Here is a 21554-nt window from a genome sequence, read left to right as displayed (position 1 = left end):
TACAAAAAATGTATATGGGCTTGCAGAAGACTGTTACTCTTGATGAGTGATAGTGTGTGACTGATGAACTTGTCAGTTGAACTCTGTAATGCACAGCAAAATTCTTTTTAGTGAGATACTGGTATGAAATGTGCATTTCCAGAGACAAACAACATACCGCTTGTCAAGTGGGCGCTCCTTAAAGACATGGGCAATGAGTTTTCAACATTCACACCATGGGCTCCATAAAACTATGTGTTTGTGTAGCTTATCTGTTCTATTTTTTAATACAATTAGGGCATCATGGTCTTTGGTAAATGTATTTATAGTTAGTTAAAACCTGACTAATGTTAAAAGTTTCTGATCTGTGGCTAGTTGTTACCAGCACAGCAGATACAGCAAAGCTCCTGAAGAGGGCACTAATCAGCCGTCACACTGCCTCAAATGCACGGTTTTTTGAAACAGCAATTCTGGTGTCTTTTCAGGGAGTAATTTGTTTTAAAGATACTGTTTTGTAAAATATCATTTGGCTAAAAATAAGGTACATGGCTACCAGTAATGTATGTCACTTGAATTTTTGTTAGTCATTTAGAACTGATTTCACTCCACTCTTCCAAATCCTCTGAATGGAAGATGTAATAGAAACTTCCGCTCGTTTGTTCTGCATACTTTCGGTGAGTGTTTGGGCCTTAATTTCAGCAGGCTAGGTGGTGAGATATGCCTGTATGGATTCTCATATCTCTCTCTTTGGCAGTCAAGTTTTCAAAGTACTTTCTTGACAAGTTTTCCTGTTAAAACATTTTTTACATGTTTTTAGTTTACAGATTAAGAAAGTGAGGAAAAATTTAGGTTCAGGAGTAATTTATTTGTTAAGATCCTACAGTCGCTGTATTCTTTTTTCCCCCTTACCCTCAGAACTTGTACATTATAGAGCCCAACTTGATTTCAAGTATTGTAACTGTTTGTTTGTTTGTTTCTTTTTCTACTCGCAGGCATTTCTGTTGCCGATATGTGAAGCAGCTGCCATGAGGAAAGTGGTAAAGGTGTATCAGGAATGGATTCAGCAAGAAGATAAGCCTTTATTTATGAAAGAACCTGAAGAAATAATGCAGTGCACAACTGTAGATTGTGACGAAAGTGGTGTTGACCACAATTCATCAGAGAAAGCAAAAGAAAGAGAAGAGGTAAAATATTGTTGGTTAATATTTGTGCATCTTTTGGATATGCTAATAGACAGAGAAGTGGCCTCCTCGACAGATTATATGTGGTTTAATTTGATGTCAGAGCATCTGTTGGGGAGAATCAGTGGTAATTAAACAGTGCGTGAATGGGCTACCAATTTGATCCATTATGTGTAGATTTTTAACGTGGTTAGTTCAATTTAAAATTTCATATAGTTTTATGAACTGTTCTCAAGATGTGGATTATACAGTATGCCAACCTGCAGCTGTGTAAAAACTATATACAAATAAAAGGATGAGGAAAATAGTAGTTATTTCATCCAGATATTTTAAAATAATTGTTACAAACTTCTTAAAATATAGTTGTGTCTTTAAGATGCGTCTTAAACATTTGTCTTCCATTGTTTATTATTTAATATCTATTATATCCTTTTTCCTTTAATATAAAACCAAAATACCTGTCTAGATATCTATGGGATTTTAAGAAAAAAATATTTTTCAGGAAAAGGGGATGAACTCCAGTCATGTTAGAAATTCAAACTGGGCAAGAAATGGCTGTTACGAAGACACTTTGCATAAAATGTCTGAAATTGATACAGAAGAGCAAAATGTACGAGCTGGAGTGCAGTCAGTATTGCAGGTATGAAATAGATTTGATATCTAATTTTCATCCTAATAATAAAGCTCTTGTTATCGTTACATAAAGAGTGGAATATAGTGCAATAATTCTGCAAGGAAACCCATGCTCCTTCAAAGCATCTCTGAATTTTTTAAATTATTTTAGATTTAAAAAGTGTGATGAGAAATAGTGTTAGAAGAACGACAGTGGTTCACTATATCTTGATTGACGTGAAGTAGGACAATGTATACACAACTGTTGGATAACACAGTAAAAAAATGTTTTAATTTTGCATCGACATGCATTCTGCTCTGCATCGTATCACAGAAAAAATAATTCTTATTTGAGTGCCACATTGTCAAATTATTCTAATTAAGTGTTTAATGAGAATGCTTAGAAGCTTTTTTCTTTTAAGCTATTACTCACCACGCACAAAACATCTGAACCTGGGGTTTTCCTAATCTGAATAATAAGGCGTACAGGGATATTTTCTCATCTTTATCTGAATTACAGATTGGATGAGTACATAAGTGTGTGAAAAATTTGATTAGACACCACAACTCTCTACTTCAGTGATATCCTTAAGGAATGGGAGAGTTGCAGAAGTTCCCTAATGGAAGTTTTCTAACTGTGTCTAGGAAATTTGGCAGGGTAGAAATTGTGTTAATTTCAAATGTTCAGCAAAATGCTTTACTGAAGTTGAGGATATAGAAAATCAAGCGTGTATAATTTGAGGGTCTTTGAAATGCTTTTAAGGTCGTATAAAATGTGTGCATTTTATGTATAATATGTGCATGCACATACATACATATAGGTGTGTATATGACTGTAGCCTCCGTAATATTCTTTTATCCAGAAGAAAATGGATTCTAAACAAAGTAAGATAGGCATGTGCGTTTGCCACTCCACTGTGTGTACTTCTACCGTGGGTGACCATGCTAATTAGAACTTGTTATTTTTACCACAGCTTGAATGATTTCCTCAGTAGGGTTTCCTATTGTGCTGTACACTGTTACATATAGAAATAAACTTTATAACTGAAATAACTTTTAAATTCAAATACCTTACAATTATTTAAGCTTCATAATCTTTGCATACAATGACTATTTAGATGATGAAGTGTTTCTAAGAAAAAAAAACCAGTGAAGTATTTTTATCTGTTTGCAATGTATTACTAAGGTTTACACATCTGAGAATGCCTAGGAGATTTTCCATGTTGAAATTTTTTAGACAAAGGTTCATTTGACCAGCAAATATCTTTTTTAGCTCAAAACGGAGTCAAGACATCATTCTAACGCAGTACCATGTCTGAATTTGAGAGGTTTCCCGACCTAAAATCACATTTGACTTTTTCTGTGAATCAAGAATCCAAGACTTCTGTCTTGAGTTTTCTTCCCATTTAATTCTTGCATAGACTTATTTCTAGGCACTTAGAGTAGGGTAGGCTCATTAGTTGAGGCTAGTGAATGTAAAGCTGCATACTAATAGTTTTTAATTATTAAAATCTAAAGCTCTCAGTAGAGGGAAATTACAGAACCAATGATTTCCTGTACATGTGGATTAAGAAAGACAAATAAAAATTAATTGGAAATCTAGGGCTCACCGCGATTCAAATACTTCCTAAACTTCCATTAAAATGTAACAACACTTGAATAGGAGCTCCTGTAACTCCTACAGTGTCCTTGCCTACTTTGTTTTCATCATTTTCATTCTGAAAGCCCTAATTCATTGTCCACTGAAGTCAACCACTTTGGAGAAAGTATCCTGTTTCCTACTTTTGGTATGCCTTACTGATCACAGTGGGATGAATGCTTTAGTTTCCCAGAACATAATACAGGCCTTGTCATGCTGAAGCACACGCTGTGTACCGACACTGTTTCAAGTTTAGCATATATTATACTAGTCAGTTGCTGGCTTACAGGTGGAACTTTTGTGCAGTGGACTTCTTTACTGGGACATTTTTTCCATCATATTAAAATAACTGTATTGAGTAGTTTGTTGTACCATCTGTCTATGAGAGCAAAAATATACAAATATGTTTTGTAGAAAAAAATGGGGAAAAAATCAGTTTTATTGTTGCTTTATCATCACATCAAGCTAATTTATATTTAAATATATACTTCTGAGTGAATATGTAGCCTTTTCTGTTAATCATAGATTTTTCTCCTCCTGGTCGCCATCAGCTGAACTGCTGAAAACATCAAAGTGCTTCAAGCTCATAACATCCACTCTTTTCTGCTTACAGGTTTTTATAATAAATTCTTCAAATATATTCTTTCTTGAACCTGCAAATGAAATTAAAGCTCTGCTGGATGAACACACTGATATGTGTAAACGCATTCTTAATATCTACCGTCACATGGTAGTCCAAGTGACTATGGACAAGAAAACATGGTAAAATGCTAATGGTTTTATCTTAGATTATTAGTTCACAAGATAAATGTGAAAATTTACTTGGTAGTAAACACAGTAGAGTGGTATTGACTATGTGAACCAGTTTCTCTAAATCAGTAAATACATGGACTTCAACATCACAGACAACTTACCACAGGGGAGGAGTTTATCTGCTTTGTTGAAGCCAGTAGTAAGCACCTAGTTAGTTTGAGGCAGCTTAGCCATCAGTGAAAAGAGAAGTAAGCTAGGATATACAGACTGCTATTAAGGAGCTACTGATGACTTTTTTCCAGGGCGTTTTGCTCATGTGTCAACGTGCTAAATATGAAAACATATATGAAGCTTCACAGCCTTATTTAAAAATAAACAAAAAATCCTCAGATAAGCATGGATAACTGTTATAATCAGATGTGGGTTGCTCTCGATCTGTAACTGTGTACAGGAGTCTGTGTACTGTTTAACTGTTTTGTTCCTTTCCAGAGCTTAAGGTGCCTAGCAAGTACAAGGGACCCAGTTTCAAATTAATTTCTGTTATTTCCTCCTCTCCTTTAAATAGCTGTCTCTAATGAGGTAGTATATTGCCACTATTCTCCATTGCAAGGAAGCAGTAGCAAGGGGATTTCAAATGGCTGATTTACTCCATTTTAACTTGACTTGCATTCAGTCTGTCACTAGTATTTCCTGAACTCTGGGTAAGTAGAGCTGGCATTATATGTCATGTGAAGCTTGTCTCCTCTTGTGAGGAAATAAGGAGTAAGTTCAAGGCTAGCTACTGGGAAATTTGGAAGTAATAATAGAAACCAGATTCCAGTAGATTAGTATTTTCTTCCCCAGTTTCACATCACTGTAAAGAAGTGACTCTAGGCTGTGATGACAAAGATTGTGCCACACAAAATAATTGATGAACTATGTTAATGATAATGTAACATTGTCAAAACCTGTCATTGATTAAAAAAAAAAAAGTAAAAGCTCATTTTGGAAATCTAATTAAAACTTTGCCTGTAATTTCAGACCATTAAAGGTGATAGCACTTAAATTACCTGGCAGAAGATGTTAGAGGGTGACAAGGGTTCCTCAGTCTTAAGTGTGAAAAGAAGATTGGAGTAATTTCTTTTGCAAGAACCCAGTTAGGCTGTTTGTAATCACTGTGTCCTGTTTGGAATGTGTTTGAGCAAGTCAAGCTCAATTATTATCTTTAAAAGTATCCTGATATATATAGAAGTATAACAAAATGGTAACTCCAAGTTTAATATTGTTTTGCAGGGAACAGATGCTACTTGTGCTGCTCAGGGTTACTGAATCTGTGCTGAAAATACCGCCCCAAACTTTCTTGCAGTATCAAGGAAGAAAAAACTCCACTTTAGCTGGAAGACTTGCAGGACCTCTTTTCCAGGCAATTAAACATAAATTCACTTTAATTAATTCAGCTTATTTTTGGCCAAGAGATTAGATGCAACAACCACTGTTGGCTGGTTTGTCAAGTTAAATCATTGATCGTTTTACCTAGATAATGTTAATGGTGTGGGTTAAAGAACTGGCTATATTTGTTACTTTCTGTCCTATATTTAGGGATACCGTGACAATGGTTTATGGGGTACTGTGAAATTAAAAAATTTCCATCCTTTAGTTCAGTTGGGATAACTGGCAATGTGTGCAGTGTTAGCCTGCTTCCATTGCAAAATTAGCTCAAGTCAGCACAAAATCTTCTGTGCCATCCATGCCTAACCAACTGATTTTTTTATTCCTTCCAGTAAGCTGCAGCAGATCGTTTCAAATTTTATAGTTTCAGAGCAGTGTTGTGATGGCTTCTCTGTAAATAGGATCTGTAAAGTCTCTAGATTCTTTAGTAGGAAAAAAAATGGATACACGAGATACGAATGTGATGAGAACTAATTGAGAACAGTAGTACAAAACTCTTTGGCAAAACTTGTAAGATACTGGAAGATCTTTCATGAGTCAAACCAGTTATTCCTGTATCAAAGTCAGAAGCCCATGTTAACATAACACTTGATAATTCATGAAAAGTCTATGTGTACTGGTGAGGAAAAGAATGTCAGGACTACACAGAAATTTCAGTGGCAGTTAGAAAATTCTTTTTAAGCAGTAACATTTGAATGTTGTCATCTTATGTTCGGAACCCAACTTTTCTCACTTTATTCTTTTAGACTCTTATAGTAGCTTGGATCAAAGCGAATCTAAATGTGTACATCTCTCGAGAACTTTGGGATGACTTGCTGTCTGTAATGTCATCGCTGACATATTGGGAAGAGCTGGCCACTGAGTGGTCACTGACAATGGAGACACTAACTAAAGTATTAGCTAGAAACTTGTATAGCCTGGACCTCAGTGACCTGCCATTGGATAAATTAAGTGAGCAGAAGCAGAAAAAACACAAAGGCAAAGGTAAGACAACGCTGTATACACATAATTTGAATTTCAGCTGGGGTAATGAGATGTTGGGCACAGCAGAATTTTGGTCTAGCCTTTTTAGTACACCTAATTAGGCATCTCTATCACCTGAAATAACTCAGTTTCTTTAAGATAAGGCTGCTTTTTAGAACCACCACAAAATCTCCACATAAAGATTCAGTCCTGCAAATAGTTAGGCACGTATGGAATGTAGTTCTTAAAGGTGTGTTGAATTTAACCTAAAATGTTACACTGTAGTGGGTTATGCCATTCTCCTTTTATCAAAGCAATTAAATAGTTGACTCCCAATCATAACTTCTTGAAAGTAACAAAGATTACACGTCTGGTAAAAATTAGGTAGCTAGCAAGTGGCTATTGCAAGCACAATTAGAATATTGATCCTGAAATCCAATGAATGTTGTTTAAAGATGAAATGTAAGATGAACATAGTTTTGTTTGGGTTCTAATTCATCACTAAGCCATGGTGAAGACAGGTTTTGTCGAAGTGACCTTGTTGGACTATTTAAGAGAAAGGGTACTTTTAATAATCCATATGAATGGTACCATTTTTTAAACTGATTCCTAAACAATGCAGGAGATACTCTGTAGGACATAATATGGGGAGAGGAGGTGGCTACTTGCTTATAACAGTTCTGGAATTGTTAAGGGACAGGAAGTATGTCCTCCTGGATAGAGTACTGGATTGAGAGCTGCAAAACCTGTATTCTCTTCCCAGATCATAGACTTTCTGCATGTGACCATGAGCAATCACTTCTGTCTTTGTTTGCACTTTTTTAAACATGGGTAATGATACTGTTCTCCTTTAAAAAGTGCTTTGAGATCTAATAGTGAGTGGCAGCATTATATTTAGGGTGAGTAATAAAGATGGGAAAAAAGTGTAATTTTTAGTCTACTTTTTAATCTCTCTGTGTTCTGATTGATGTGGTTCTCCAGTCAAACCTGAGGGAAGGTACTTTCTACAGTGTCCTAGGGTTTGTCAGTGAGAAGTAATCTATGTGGATGTTCATTTCCCTCTCTTAAAGAGAATGTTCCTGTAGGCTGTTTTTTCCTAAAAACATTTCACACGCTTCCAGATTTCTCATCTCAGGCAAAGGCATTATTCACAGTTCCGTTTTGTTCTTCTGGTGTGTGACAACTGGACAAAAATACATTTCTCTCTAGTTGACCCTGAGAGGTTGTTCCAGACCATGTATTTTTGTTTTCCTATACTATACAACTTTCTTCTTTTTCTTGCAAAAGCACAGTTTTAAAAAAAAATAGTAGTCTGATGTGAGATAAGAATGTGTATAGTTATTTGAATATAGGCTTAAAAACATTCTGAGTCATCTCTATCACCCATACAGAGCCACATGAGAAGAGTTTACGTTAGTCTTCAGTAATAGAGTTCCAGAGAAAGCCTCTGTTGTTAAATGTGAGAGTTGCAGAGTTAACTCCAGCTTTGGAAGTAATAAATATCATACAAATTATGCCAAATTTCTTTGGCCCTGTTCATTTCTAATAATAATGAACATGTTGTACCAAGGCTCACTTTCCAAGAAGATGCCCTTTTAGTGATTGTAATTGTTTATCAATTATAATTTTGGATTATATGAGTTCAATGTGGATAAGAAAATATGTTCCAAATATTCTTTAGATCACTTTTTTTTACATACAGTAGTTTTTGATAGCTTCTCATATGAGCTTTATTTACTTCAAATAAATACCAAATCTGAATTTGTTCCATGTTTTCTTAATCTCAGTATAGTATTTTTTTGTGAATTGCCAAAGAGCCTTGTTCTCTGAGCCCATCATTCCATTTTTTTTGCTTTTGCATTTGGTGTTAAAATATTTTATCATCTTTGTTTCATGTTCCTCAAATGTCACAAAATTACTTGGAAAAAACCCCCACAATATTAATGGTCTTGTATGATTTTGTGTGTCTTGTCTAATAGGAACAGCAAAGGAAAAGTTTCTATAGTTACATGTTTTCATCAGGGTACAGCCTTTGTAAACCCAGTTTTCTTGTGGTTTTGCACTTGATTGGTCAGAAAAGAAAATCACAATAGTTTAATAGCACCAACACTTCTGAAAAACTTTGAGTATCCCTCAGTGTTAATGCTGGCTGAGTGGGTTTATATATTTAAAAACCAGTAATGAGCAGTTTAGCGTTTAAAATCATGCTTGCTTTGATAACATAATTTATTCTATCCAACTTTAAAACTCTTTGAAAAAACACAACTACAAATCTCTGGTGATACCAGAATAGAAGTGAATAGATTTGCAATTCTATTTTCGCAGGAGTTGGGCATGAATTCCCAAAATCTTCCGTTGATAAGTCCTTTTCTCGAGGCTGGAGCCGTGATCAGCCTGGACAAGCACCAATGAGACAACGCAGTGCTACAACCACTGGCTCTCCAGGAACAGAAAAGGCAAGAAGCATAGTACGGCAGAAAACAGTTGGTACGTATCTGCAAAAGCTGATATAAGTAACATTTAAGAAAGGGTAAGGAATTAATAACTGACTTTTGTAGCGACATGGGTAACTTCTTTCCTCAAAAGTATACTATCTGTAATAATTAGTTAAATGTGTAAATTATGCAGCCTTATGTGCTTTAGGGTAGCTGAATAGCTTGTGGTTGCTAGAATGACAGTTTCTGCAAATGAAAGTAATGCAGTTGATGAGTTTGAATCTTGCTTATTCTTAATGAGTTTGATGACATGCTTAGGTTGGATTGGAAAAATAATGCTGTTGTATGTATATGAAAGAGAAAAAAGCTGGAATGCTTTGAGCAATGGTATGGATAGGTGGGTAATAGAAGGCTTTTTAAGTGTGTGTTTTCATAAACTGTGCACAAAATAGGCTGAGTATTTTCCAACTGTGCAAAGAAAAGTGTGAGAAATATGTATATATCTGCATAGTTTATAAAATGTGTTGTCTTTTACTATACCCTGAATCTTGCATTAATGAAAGATTGGCACGTATGTGTGCGATTCTCCATTTCTTAAGTCATCTGTTTCTCAACTTCATTACTTGCAGATACTCTTTCCTGTGTTAGAAATGAGTGATGCTAAACAGTGCTTTATGTGGATTGCTCAAAAGAAGACTCATTTATGTTCGTATGATTTGCTTAGAATACCTTAACATGAACTGGACTACAAATTTCTTTACTCTGTTGTCTCATCTTGATGATCTCAGTGCTATCCTTTATGTGAAGGAAAATTAAGCTGATTTTACTTTTTTACTTAAAAGAAGAACCTTTTAAGGAATATCTCTTGCTTTTTTACTATCTCTGTAGTAGTAGTGGCTTTGGTCATTGTGTGTTATTGCTTCACTGATACTTCTTGGAAGCAGGTACATTCTGACAGTTTTAGAAACTGGGGATGCATATTGGCTGTTGAATATATAATTATGTTAGCTTTTCAGAAATTAACATTTTCTTTCCAAAAATACTTACAATTAATTTTTTTAAGTCACAGAGGTTATTTAGCCAAAGTTTTTATTTGAATATTCTTCAAAGTTCTTCATTTTAAAAATTTGTTTTCTTGTAAGGCTTTTGGTGGTGTGGGAGAGTTAATTGTTTTATAAGCAGTACAGACACGTGAGAAAATGAAGTCACTACTCCAAAGTTTCCTGTGTTTTTCATGCATTCAAATACTACACAGCTTTTCCTGTATCTCATGCTGACAGCACCTAGTTTGACTAAGGTTTTCCTTATGGATCACAGATACTTTAAATGTAATTTCTGCTTCTCTGTAGATAGTCTGTGATGAACTGTTGTGGTGTTTTTGTTTTAAATCTTAATTGTCTTAACAAGGTAAAGCTCATGTTAAAATTTCTCCTTCCCAAATTGTTAATATTTCAGATATTCTGTCAGAAGGTTATATTGTTTGGTCAATTTATTAATGGTTTTGTTTTGCTGCTATTTGAAAGATGGCTATTTATATGATGTTAGCCCTAAAATGGCTGAAATTTATCCTAATCAAGCTATATATTGACCTGGTTAGCAGTGAACTAATCTGATTTTAGTTTCTCTGTACTTTAGCTTCCATGGTTTTGTTCCTTTCCTCCAATTATCTTACATATTTGATATTAATAAGCCAAGTTTGTACTACTGTAACCAGTTAAAATTTCAGCTCTGTTCATATTGTAGAATACCACCTGTGGCCAAGCATCGTAGCATTAGTAGGATGATTTTAAAAGATGAAAAACCCAAAAAGAATTGCCAGAGCCAGAATCCCAAACTCTTCAGTTTTTTAAAATGTTAATGAAGATATGTTACAAAAGCATATGTCTTAACTGTCTGCAACAGTTGCTTGTTATTGTCTCTCAGGTCTGCTAAGAGAGCTGTTCAGATGCTTCTTAATCTGTGCCAGTTAACACAGGATCACATAATAAAAAAACTGGTTTATAGTCACAATAAGTAAAATTTTCTATAGAACATTTTGCTGGTCAGATCTTCTCCTTCAGTTTAACATTACCTCCACAAGCTAAGCCTGGAATTGAGTCAGACCTCAGATACGTTGCATGATATCTGATATGTAGTATATTTCCTTTGACTGTGAGTAATATACTCTTTATATCTGAGTAGGGGGGATGTGCATGTTGAATATCTTATGGTAAGAAAAAGCTGGGGGTTCTTTTCCATCTGTTTTATGTTGTACACATTTTGTGTACATCTGTGCACCTCTATTTTTTGAGCCATCCTCATGCCAGCACACATTTATTGCTGCACCAAATTTGTGTGTATGTGTGTGTTATTCAAATAAAAATCACAGCTTTTCTGATATGCAGTGTATACATTTTTAGCCTGAACTTATGTAAAGTAATTTTTGGAAAAGGGCCTTTAAACATGATATGCATATGGGTTGAAAAATCTTCTATAGGGCTAGATACAGAATTTGTGGCTTAGGCAGCAGATTCTAGTCCTATAAAAATATCAGATGAGAAAGAATTTACTAACCTATTGTTCTGCTTTTGTCTACAGACAACAGTGGAAGGTTATAAACTGTCAAATAACTAGTCCACATTCTGGTATTAAGTTTGCCTCTACTTAACTATGTAATTGAATGTGACCCATCTTATTTAAAATAATAATTCACTGAGGTGACGTTTTCCTTTTACAGCATCTCAAAGTTAATTTCACTTTCAATAATAATACACTGCAATTTTTCCTTCAAAAGTTTCTGTAAATTTCCACCTTCCAAATTGTAAATGGGTTGTTCTGTGTCCCCCCCAGCTAGTAACAATGTAATATGGTGGAAAAGATCCAGTCAAATTACAAGGGACACTTCATGTTAAGATTTGTAATCAACACAATATCCAATCTCAAAAGCTTGGTTTATTTAGAATTGTAGAATCATTTAGGTTGGAAAAGACCCTTAAGATTTACTATGTAGCTTGTTATTTTTTCTCTTGCCTACATTCTTTTTAAGATGCACAATGATGAATGTAATGCATCTAACTATCACCCTATCCTGAATTTTATTATTGTATCTCTTAAACAAAGACATGTTAAAGCCTTATACATAATTGCCTTTTTTTTTTAATTGGTTTCTGTCTTATAAACTGAGTATAGTAGAGAATAGCTTCAGTCTTAAAACGTCTGTCTTTCTGAATTGTTTTTTCAAACTGATGTTAAGACTCCACTTAAGTTGTGCTGCATTTGTCAAATGTGTTTTCTGCTCTATGTACATTGACCTGCCCAAGTTATCTGCACGTTGCTGTTGGGGACAATTCTTTAACCTGATTTAGAAGTGTGATGTGCTCAGCTTTCACTGCACTCCATTCAGATCAGGAGCACTAAGATTCTAAGTCTATATTCCATGTCGTTTTGAAAATATATATAGAAAAGTTCAAAGACTGATTAAATATTGTACTGACAATATTTATGTAAGATGCACTGAAGTTTCCTTAAAAGAAGTTTATCAGCAACTATTTTAAAACAAGTTATCAAATTTGCAATGGTTTGAAAAGGAAGCTGCTTGAAATAATTAATATTACTTTTTGAAGAACTTCAAGTGTACTTTGAGATTGAATGCAGTATCGGTTCTTGCTATGTCTTACTCTGACAAAGGAAAACAAATGTCATAAAGATTCATTTTAAATCTATTGGAAAAGCTGCAGATAAAACTTTGATCCTGATGCCACAATTCTTATGTAAGTTTTCCATTCTGTAGGCCTGTTGGCAGGAGATGAGATATGAAAAGGTGAATTAAGATCAGTTTAGCAAGATTTATCCAGTATCGATTAAAAGCCAGACCCTATGGATAAGAAACAATTGAATCCTTTTTGTTGTCAAACCATTTCACTTCAGTCACTTCATTTTTAATGTGGAACTATAACAAGTTGTATTGCAAATTTCTCCACACAGAATTGGTCATTTTCTCCTTATGCTTTTGAATGTCTTTTGGAGAATCTTGATTTCAAGAGTATGGGTATGTGTAAAATTCAGAGATACTTTTTCAGGAGTAAACCAAAGGAAACTAGAAAAATGCAAATGTAGTGTAAGTTGCTTTTTCTGTTAAAAAATTTCAAGTTCTGAGTGCTTGTGGAGTGACTTTAACTTTGATTTTTCAACCCCTGATGCAATGGGAAAAAAAAGTGTTAATTAGTTTCTTGATTATGAATGCAAAATCTCTGTAATCGTCATAAAGGCATTGTTGCTGCTTTACATAAAATTTAGAAACTCAAAATGTCTTATGTGTCCACTGATTTTTTTCTTTCTTACAGCTCTGCCAATATCTGCCGTGCTGAAGTGTTTTAATTTTTGAATTTTCTTCCTTTTTATCTTTGTTTTCTCTGTTGCTGCTTTTTCTGTGACACAAGCCTTTCATTATAGTCACTCTTCTTTTTTCCTTCCCCACTTCTTTCTTTTCCTTTTTAAAGCCATGAGAAGCCGATCCATTGGTGAATGTGCTCTGCCATCGGCCTATATACGCAGTGCTAAAAGTGCTCCTGTTCTGATCCATACTTCCAAACCCTTCTTGCCTGATATTGTTCTCACTCCCCTTTCTGATGAGCTTTCAGGTAGTGCCACCTCTGCTAATTTCTGCACCCCCTTTATCACTTTTTTAAACCTTCTGCTTTCAAATTCTGCTAAATCATTAAATTTTTCAAAGTAAAAATACTTGGGGGATGGGGGGAGAGGGGAAGAGATTAAGAATGAATATTTTGAGTTATGTAAAAATACCATGCTATTTTGCAATTCATTCTGGAACTGTTGGAAGTTAGTGCTGTGCCAATGTTTACTGTCATAAAAGTGAAAATTAGAGAAATCTCTTGCTTTTTCAATTTATTGGTAAGCAGTAATATAGCATCTGTCTACCAGAGAGTACAACTAATCTAAAGTTCTTATTTGTGATGAGTGAGGGAGGAAAAGGAAGAACATAATTTTACTTTGACTTGCCATTTACATCTTTCTACATAAATTTTTGAATTCAGTGTCGTAGATGTTGTGTGGACAACCATGATAATGATATACTTTAGCTCCTAAGAAAAAAAAATGTCTGAAGTATATGGTATCATATAATACGCTTTACAGTATGCCTTTTTTCATTAATATATAAAAACATAAAAAATTCTATACAGTTTGGAATTCTGAAGTGCTGTGTTTTGCTGGTGTTTTCCAAATGATCAATTTTTTAAAGAGTTGTAGTTTTCCTCAACATTATGTTTGGTCCAGCAAGGTGGTAGGCTAGAAGTTTGACACTAGCTTTCTTTGGATAATTTTCTTTGACCAAATGGGTTCAGCAATTAGAATTAGCACATATTTTAAAAATTCATGCATGAAAGTTTACAGATACAGATAATGTCATTTTTTTTCCCCGTGCTGCAGCTATTACATAGGTGTAAATTAGTAGTGTGTAAGGCTGACAATCATATTACGCCTTCGTCTCAATGAGTGAAAAAAAAATGAAAGCACAGTGGGAGGACTATATATACAGTCAAAACTGTGTACAAATATAAGGACTTAATGGCAGTAATTTTTAATGGAAGATATGTTCTTTTTTTTTTTCTGTCTCTCCTGCCTGCCTTTGTTATCCAATAAGTACCAAGAACTGCATTTTCATAATTGTATTTTGATGTGTGTCCAAAATTAAGTCGTCTTGTTGTGAAACAGAAACGTGGTGCCTTAGTATTCAATCTGAAAACATAAATGGAGAATCAGGAAAGTTCGAGAAACCCACTCTAGAGATACCAGACTTTCACAAAGAAAAATTACAAAGTATTTGAATGCAAATCTTGACACGACAAACAAAGAATAATAAAATACAAATTATATGTAATAAATTAATAAACATGAGTGCAAAGGATATCTCTTCTGAGATATAAATTATTAGAACTTAGAAGATAGGGTTTTTTATAGGAATGATACATGAACAACCTATTAGGAAATAGATCTTACCTGGCCATAACATTGTTGGAAGTAGTCAATTCTTAATGAAGATCTTAAGAGCACGTGCAGAAGGGAATGAACTGTCACAGTGAACTATTATTTTGCCATATAGTCACTGATACTTAATTGTCCTGTCTTAAAGAAGGCAAAAGTGCTTTGCAGTCAATTTTATCATCCATGTTTCTGAAAAGTCCTGGCTTGCATCTTTCTTCTAACGTGTCCCAAACCTGATGGCTCTTTTGCTGTTATCCTTTTTGTTGATACTCATCCGATACAAAAACTGCACGACCAATGTAATTCTTAAAAGTGAAATAATTTTACAGACCTTTGAACTTCTAACATAGAAAAGGTCCTAGGTGCTTCCTGGCTTTGGTGTCTTCTCCAACAGATGGGTGTTGAAACAGCTTCATGATGTGCCCAAGAATCTTGAACATTGCCAGAAAATTAAAAAGCTCAAGTGAGGAAAAGCAAGCCGTTAGAGTGTTGATGGGGAAGCAGCAGAGTAAAGGAAAAACTATCCACCGGATCAGAGTGCATTTTGCTCTTTTAATTTTCTGCATTCTTTATTGCTCTCTCTCTCTTCTTTCTTTTTTTTTTTAAACATGGAACTTTATCTTTTTCCTTGCCTTTTCTTCTTACAGTAAATATATTCTTTTCTGAAAGCCTTCTGTGTCCAGACATACAACATGTAATTTGGGAAGTAATCAAATTGTTTCTATCATAAGTGTACTTTAGGTAATGAATGATGTTTAGCTTGCTGTGACAGCCCTTCCTCTTATTTCATGATTATATGAATATCCCTGTTATCCAAACTGACTTCCGGATCCAACACAACTCAAATGAGAGGATGTTTCAAATGATTCCAAAAGAATAGGATGCCCTAATCAGAATAGGATACCCTTCAGTTTTCTGAAGTAGTATTCAGCTCCTTTTTTTAGCTGTGAAACTCCTCATTGAAAGATTGACTCGCTGAACACTAGTGAATCTTGACAGGTAGTGCAAAAGAAAGCATTTATGCCAAAACCTTTACCTTATGTACAGTACAGTATATTAATTTTCAAGAGGAAGGCAGAACACACCACTAGAATTCGTTATGTATTGAGACATAATGTTTCTGCTTGAAAATCAGTCAGCAGGTTAAGAAAGTTTATTGCAAAAGCTCCATATTGACATCTAGTCATCTAGCATCATAGAGGATGCTTTTCCTAAGATTGTAATTCCTTCATGTAGTTTTTAAGTTATGCTGTATTTCTATATGCAGAATATTTATGACTTTTCAAATAGGATCCAGAAAGTGGAAGCGGAGATTTATGCTTTAAGATGTTTAGTTAGTGAAGTGATTTAGTGTAGCGCAATTGTTGCAAATCTGCACTATTTCTAAAAAGAACTTTTCTTTTAACCTGTTAGAATCAAAGGAAATCCAGTCTTACACGTTTACAGGATAACTAGCAAAATAACGATTCATTCCTGCTCCTGTTGAGGATTTTCAGGTACAAGACCGCCTGTGGAAAAAAGTGTCAGTGAGATGTAGGCAAGATTCCTGGAAGCAATGGGTCAAATGGCAGTCTAATGAATTGCAGGTGGGAGATTTTTCTTATCCACTGGGACTAAAAGAATCAAAGGAAGTATTAACATGAAAGGGAGATGCATGTTATGCCTTTAGAACCTTGCTCCATAATCAGTAATTAATGATTAAAGATGAAATACAAAGAAATCATAATTGTAATGTCAATATGGCTGTAATTATTCTCTAATCCCAGAAACTCACAGAATGAGTGTGTTCTTGTAGAAGAATCAAAATGAAAGCTGAGAAGCAAACTGTGTTATTTTTTCTCCACTTTCTGAACTAATTTTCCATGATGAAATATAATCCTGTCCCAACATTACATGGGAATCTTCTACTTGCACTCACGCTTTCTTGCCAGAATGTGTCTCTCCATGAGTTTGTATTTTAGCATATCTGTCTCCCACTTGATGCTGAAAAACTACCTTTTCTTTCTGCCTTCTAGCAGAAAAAGAAGAGGTAAGGTTGATTTAAGGAAAGCTGTGATTGGGTGAGATTGGCTAGAACTACCAATTTCAATCTCTTCCTCACTGTAATGTATTAGGAACCAGGGCAGCGTTTCTCCTAAGTACGTGCAGTGTGTGTCAGATACACAGCCTTCTGGCGCACAATTGCAATGTAGTTAGTGAAAACTCCTTAGGAATTAATGGTGTCCCAATTTGACTGTATACCTGTGTGCAAGGGTGAGCCCCGGTTGTGAAGAAGCTGTTCACTTGGGTTTTTAGACATTGTCTGTATTTTCAGTGCTGATATTGCAATAACAGTATATTTTTCATATCCTTAATTTCTTCCTCTGTTCTACAAAAAAGAAATCTCTACTGGCACAAGCACTACACGTGTGTTTGAAAATGTTTGTGTACTTGTATGTGCTAGTCATGCATATGTAAGCACCTAAAATTAATACTGGATCAACATTGAAATAAATCTAGCTGAATTTATTTCAATGTGTGGAGCTGCTTGGCGTGCATTTGGAGTTCTCCATCCAGTAATTTTTAACATCCTAGAGAATCATAATCACCGCATGCATGCACAGTATGCAATCCTCAAGCTGCTGCTTTAGATAAGCTTAAGTTTATAGAAGGTATGAAGGATGCATATTGAGGGCTCAAGATGAGATCGGTGTATCATAGTTACATATATGAATCTCATATAATACTATCATACATATTTTTGACTGAACCCTATAGTCCTTTCTTTGCAGCTGTAAGAAATAGCTTTGAGGCTATATAAGCATAGCCTGTGTTAATCTCTGCCTAAGTCAATAGAGAGTTTGAAATAACAGTTCCAACTAGAGAGAGACACCATTCATTTCAGAGGGTATTAATTCATGTAGTTAGTAATAAGTTGAACAAGAACAATTATGAAAAATCTGTTGCTTATCAAAGCTGAAGAGAGAGGAAAAGGGTAATAAATTCTGCCATATATGATGATTTTCAGTTTGTGTTTATTTTCTGAAATAGCTTGGATGTCTACTCTCTTTTTCCAATAACGACCTCTCTATTTCCTGTCTAATAGCTTCTTTACAGTTCAGTAAACTTTGTATCAGGCCAAACTTTAATTTTCAAATTTTAACTTCTCTGAAAAATTGAGCATGGAAATACTACTTGTCATCTTCCAACACATACTTTTAGTTAAGTACAGATGTATCTCATTCCTCCAGTGTGTATGCTTTGCTCAGAAGGAAAATATGAGAAAATTCAGCTCCAGCTCTAACATTCTCAGAAAAGTGTGAGCACTTTAAAACAGGTTTTTAAGGTTACTTCAGATTATTGTTATTAAGTATTACTGAAATAGGTATAGAGATCCATGAAGTAATAATTTAAAATATTTATTTTGGCAGTAACACATCAGATACAGGTGAGGGAAAAGGGCTTAAATTTTGTGCTGATTTTAAGTAAATTCACCATTGCAGTTCTGAAGATAAACCCTCTAGATAGAACAACAAGGTAAGTCTGTTTATTGTGATAAGTCTGTTTATTTATTAACTCTTGTTGGTGTTCATTTAAGCTCTTTATTGTTATTCCCAACTTTAAAAGCGTATCTACAACTTTTTAAGTGGTAGGTAGGAAAAAATAGATCTGGGAAATAAGGGTTTCTATCAAAAAGAAACCAACAGAAAATTGAGAAAGCTGTTTTTACCTTGCTGTTCAAGTGCCTTTCCCATAAAAAGACTGCAAGGGATAGCTCAAATTCTTGTAATTAGTTGAATTGTCTGTAAGAGATACTTAGTCTTGCATACACCAGTGATTTGATAGTATGTAGTGTTCCTATAACGTATCAGGAAATCTGAAGAGGAGCGTGAAGGTTCTTTATTTTGGTGGATGATGTGAAGTGGGCTGAAGATACTTCTGTACAATTCCTAGGTGATCCTTGTTGGAACTGCAGCTTTCATTACAGTTAACTATGATTTGTACTGATGCTAACATACTAGTCTCAACGGAGACAAGGCATCACTGATTTAAATGGTCGTAACAAATGTTCTGATCTTTTCCTAAACAAAAATGGTTTTATTCTAATGTTAACTGTTGTGAGGCTGCAGGATGTTTTTCAGTAGCAGAGTCCTTAATTTGGTAACTCTCATAAATGTCACATTTGCTTGAGTAGAACTGGAAGAAGAAGGTGAGGTGAGCCTCCATTTAATATTTAGTTTCGCATTTTGAAGATGAGAGACAAAACATCCTTCCAGGGAAAAAGGGTATCTCTTTAAATTATCTGTTATGTATAGTCATCTTTGCCGTATAGGGCCAGCTCTTCCCTGTCAATTAAAAGCTTTAGTCTTTAGGTATACACTATATTACATATGCCATAATATTAATAATTGTATGATAGTATTCTTTCTGATATTTCAGTAATGTATATATATTCATACAAGTTATGAAAAAACTAATAGTTTGCTGCTTCAATAGATAATTGTAATTTTCCAGAAAACTTACTTGTTCTCTTTGGAGTTGTGCATTTTTCTGAAGATGTACATTCCGTGAAGGGTACTACTGTTAAGCTGATTTGTATTCCAGGTAACCATTTCCTGAACAAGCTAGCTGGAATAATATTGGTTGAATTATTGAACTTATTGGCACAGCCCTAGCTTTAACTGTATTTCCAAACGTTCCATGGTCTCACTGTTTGTTCTCATGCATGTTAACATTTAAAACTGTGTTCTGATGGTCTAACTCATTTATATTACATTCTGTACTGGATATTATGTGCCTGTGTTTTTAACACTCTAGTATTGGAAAAAATATTGTTGTTGTACTTAAGAAAACAAGGCTCTGGACTTTCCTGGCTTTTAAAGTCACGTAATTAGGATGTAGTGGTAAATAAATATTGTCTCTGTATGTAAATTTTAGTGTATGTTACATATACTTTTTTCCTACAGACATTGACGATACTCAAATTCTTCCACGTCCACCTCGAGTCAGACATTTTTCACAGAGTGAGGATGCTCCAAGTGAAGTTTTTGGTGCATTAAATGAGGAACAGCCACTGCCACGAAGCAGCAGCACCTCTGACATCCTGGAACCGTTTGCAGTTGAACGAGCCAAAGGTGCAGTTCCTGTCATTGACAGTTCATCCCATCATGCTCCAAGCTTACAGAGTTCCACTGAGACCTCTTCAATGCATAGATCCACTGAAAGCCATATCACTGATACAAATAGCAGAGAGTCCTCCTTGGAAGTTGGGGATAGTATTTATGACCATCTTTGTCATTTAATAGGGCCGGTAGAGTTTGCAAACACAGCCTTTGAACAAAGCCAGTATGTTGACCTTGAAGGTGAAGATGATCTCCTTTCCTCTCTGAGAGAATATCTTAAAGAAAAAGAAGAACTTTGCGGTAACTTTGAGATAGATAAATGTGAGGCTTCTGCTCACGAAGTTGATACATCAGTAAATAGGAATGATAGATTACCACTGGATGGATTAGAAAACAGAGATCAGACCGGTCAATGCACGAATAGCATCACTGTTACAGAAAGAGCCGATAACACAGAGCTGCACCTAGAACAAAACCAAAGTGGCTTTATAAGTAATATTGCACCTACTCAAGTAGACATTTTTACAAGAAATCAAGCACTTGATAAAGCCAGACAGTTAAATATTGATAAACAGTATGAAAGTGTGTTCGATCATGGCTCAAGTAGTCCTAGCAGCAAAGAAGGGAAGAGATACCTGTACAGGCAAGCAGCCACTGAAGCTGATGTAGATTTAGCTGTGGAAGCAGCAGTAGCTGAAAAGCATAAAAGTGCCCAGTTTAATGAAAAAGTAACCAACTCACGTGTTATGCATGCAAAGAAAATTCTTCCTAAAGCACAAGTTAACCCTCAAACGCCTCACATCACAGGCACAAACAAACAGTCACCAACTAAAAGGAGTATATCTGAAACCGTAACTCATAGGGCCAAAATCATGAAAATAACGACTAAAAAAAGAAATAGCGTTCATGTTACTTTTAGGCCATCTACAGAATCGGTTCAATTTTACAATCCTCTTGAGAGCAAAGAGGCCGCTTGGAAAGCAAGACTTCGTAAACTCAGTGGCTTCAGTAGTAGTGGTAGTGGTAGCAGCAACACCAGTACCAGTGCAAGCACCAGCTCATCGGCTGTCACGGAGCTGGTTAGACCTGGAATATATAGACCTCTAGATGCGATCAGTGCTGCTTCAGCTGGTAGCAAGCAAATTAAGGAATCTACAGAAACTCAAGCAGCCATGTTGCAAAAAGAAGGTATTGCAGTTAATCAGTTCCATAATCGTAGTGCCTTTAGAGCATCAGGTCAGGAGTCAGCGCAACAGCAGGGCTCCCTGGGTGGTGTTTATAAAACTGTTGTACATGCTCTTTCGAAGCCGAAGGCAAATGTTTCCCCACAGAGGCAGAACAGAATGCCAGCAGAGGCTCCACTGAGGGATCTGTACAGTCATGTAATGGGCTATTTTGGAAGGAAAGCTGCAGGTGAGCACTAACAGTGTGCAGAGCGCAAAAGGAGAAAGGCAGCACCAGTTTGGCTTAATGCAACTGA

General features: G+C 35.3%; 1 protein-coding gene across 2 annotated transcripts in view; it reads left to right on the top strand.

Annotated features, from left to right (window-relative positions):
* The window catches only part of RALGAPA1 (Ral GTPase activating protein catalytic subunit alpha 1), a 136342-nt gene that overhangs the window by 29255 nt on the left and 85533 nt on the right, over window positions 1-21554 (top strand). Inside the window, exons 11-17 of one of the 2 annotated variants that reach the window (XM_075503154.1) lie at window positions 972-1163; window positions 1663-1800; window positions 4025-4173; window positions 5437-5566; window positions 6339-6576; window positions 8881-9042; window positions 19919-20086. In XM_075503154.1, coding sequence (XP_075359269.1) covers window positions 972-1163; window positions 1663-1800; window positions 4025-4173; window positions 5437-5566; window positions 6339-6576; window positions 8881-9042; window positions 19919-20086 — 1177 coding nt within the window. Of the gene's footprint in view, window positions 1-971; window positions 1164-1662; window positions 1801-4024; window positions 4174-5436; window positions 5567-6338; window positions 6577-8880; window positions 9043-19918; window positions 21488-21554 lie in introns of both variants that reach the window. The other variant, XM_075503153.1, reaches the window with a different exon arrangement.

The sequence above is a fragment of the Mycteria americana genome, chromosome 5, assembly GCF_035582795.1.
Source record: "Mycteria americana isolate JAX WOST 10 ecotype Jacksonville Zoo and Gardens chromosome 5, USCA_MyAme_1.0, whole genome shotgun sequence".
NCBI classification, from domain to species: Eukaryota; Metazoa; Chordata; class Aves; order Ciconiiformes; family Ciconiidae; genus Mycteria; species Mycteria americana.
This window is presented reverse-complemented; position numbering and strand designations above follow the sequence as displayed.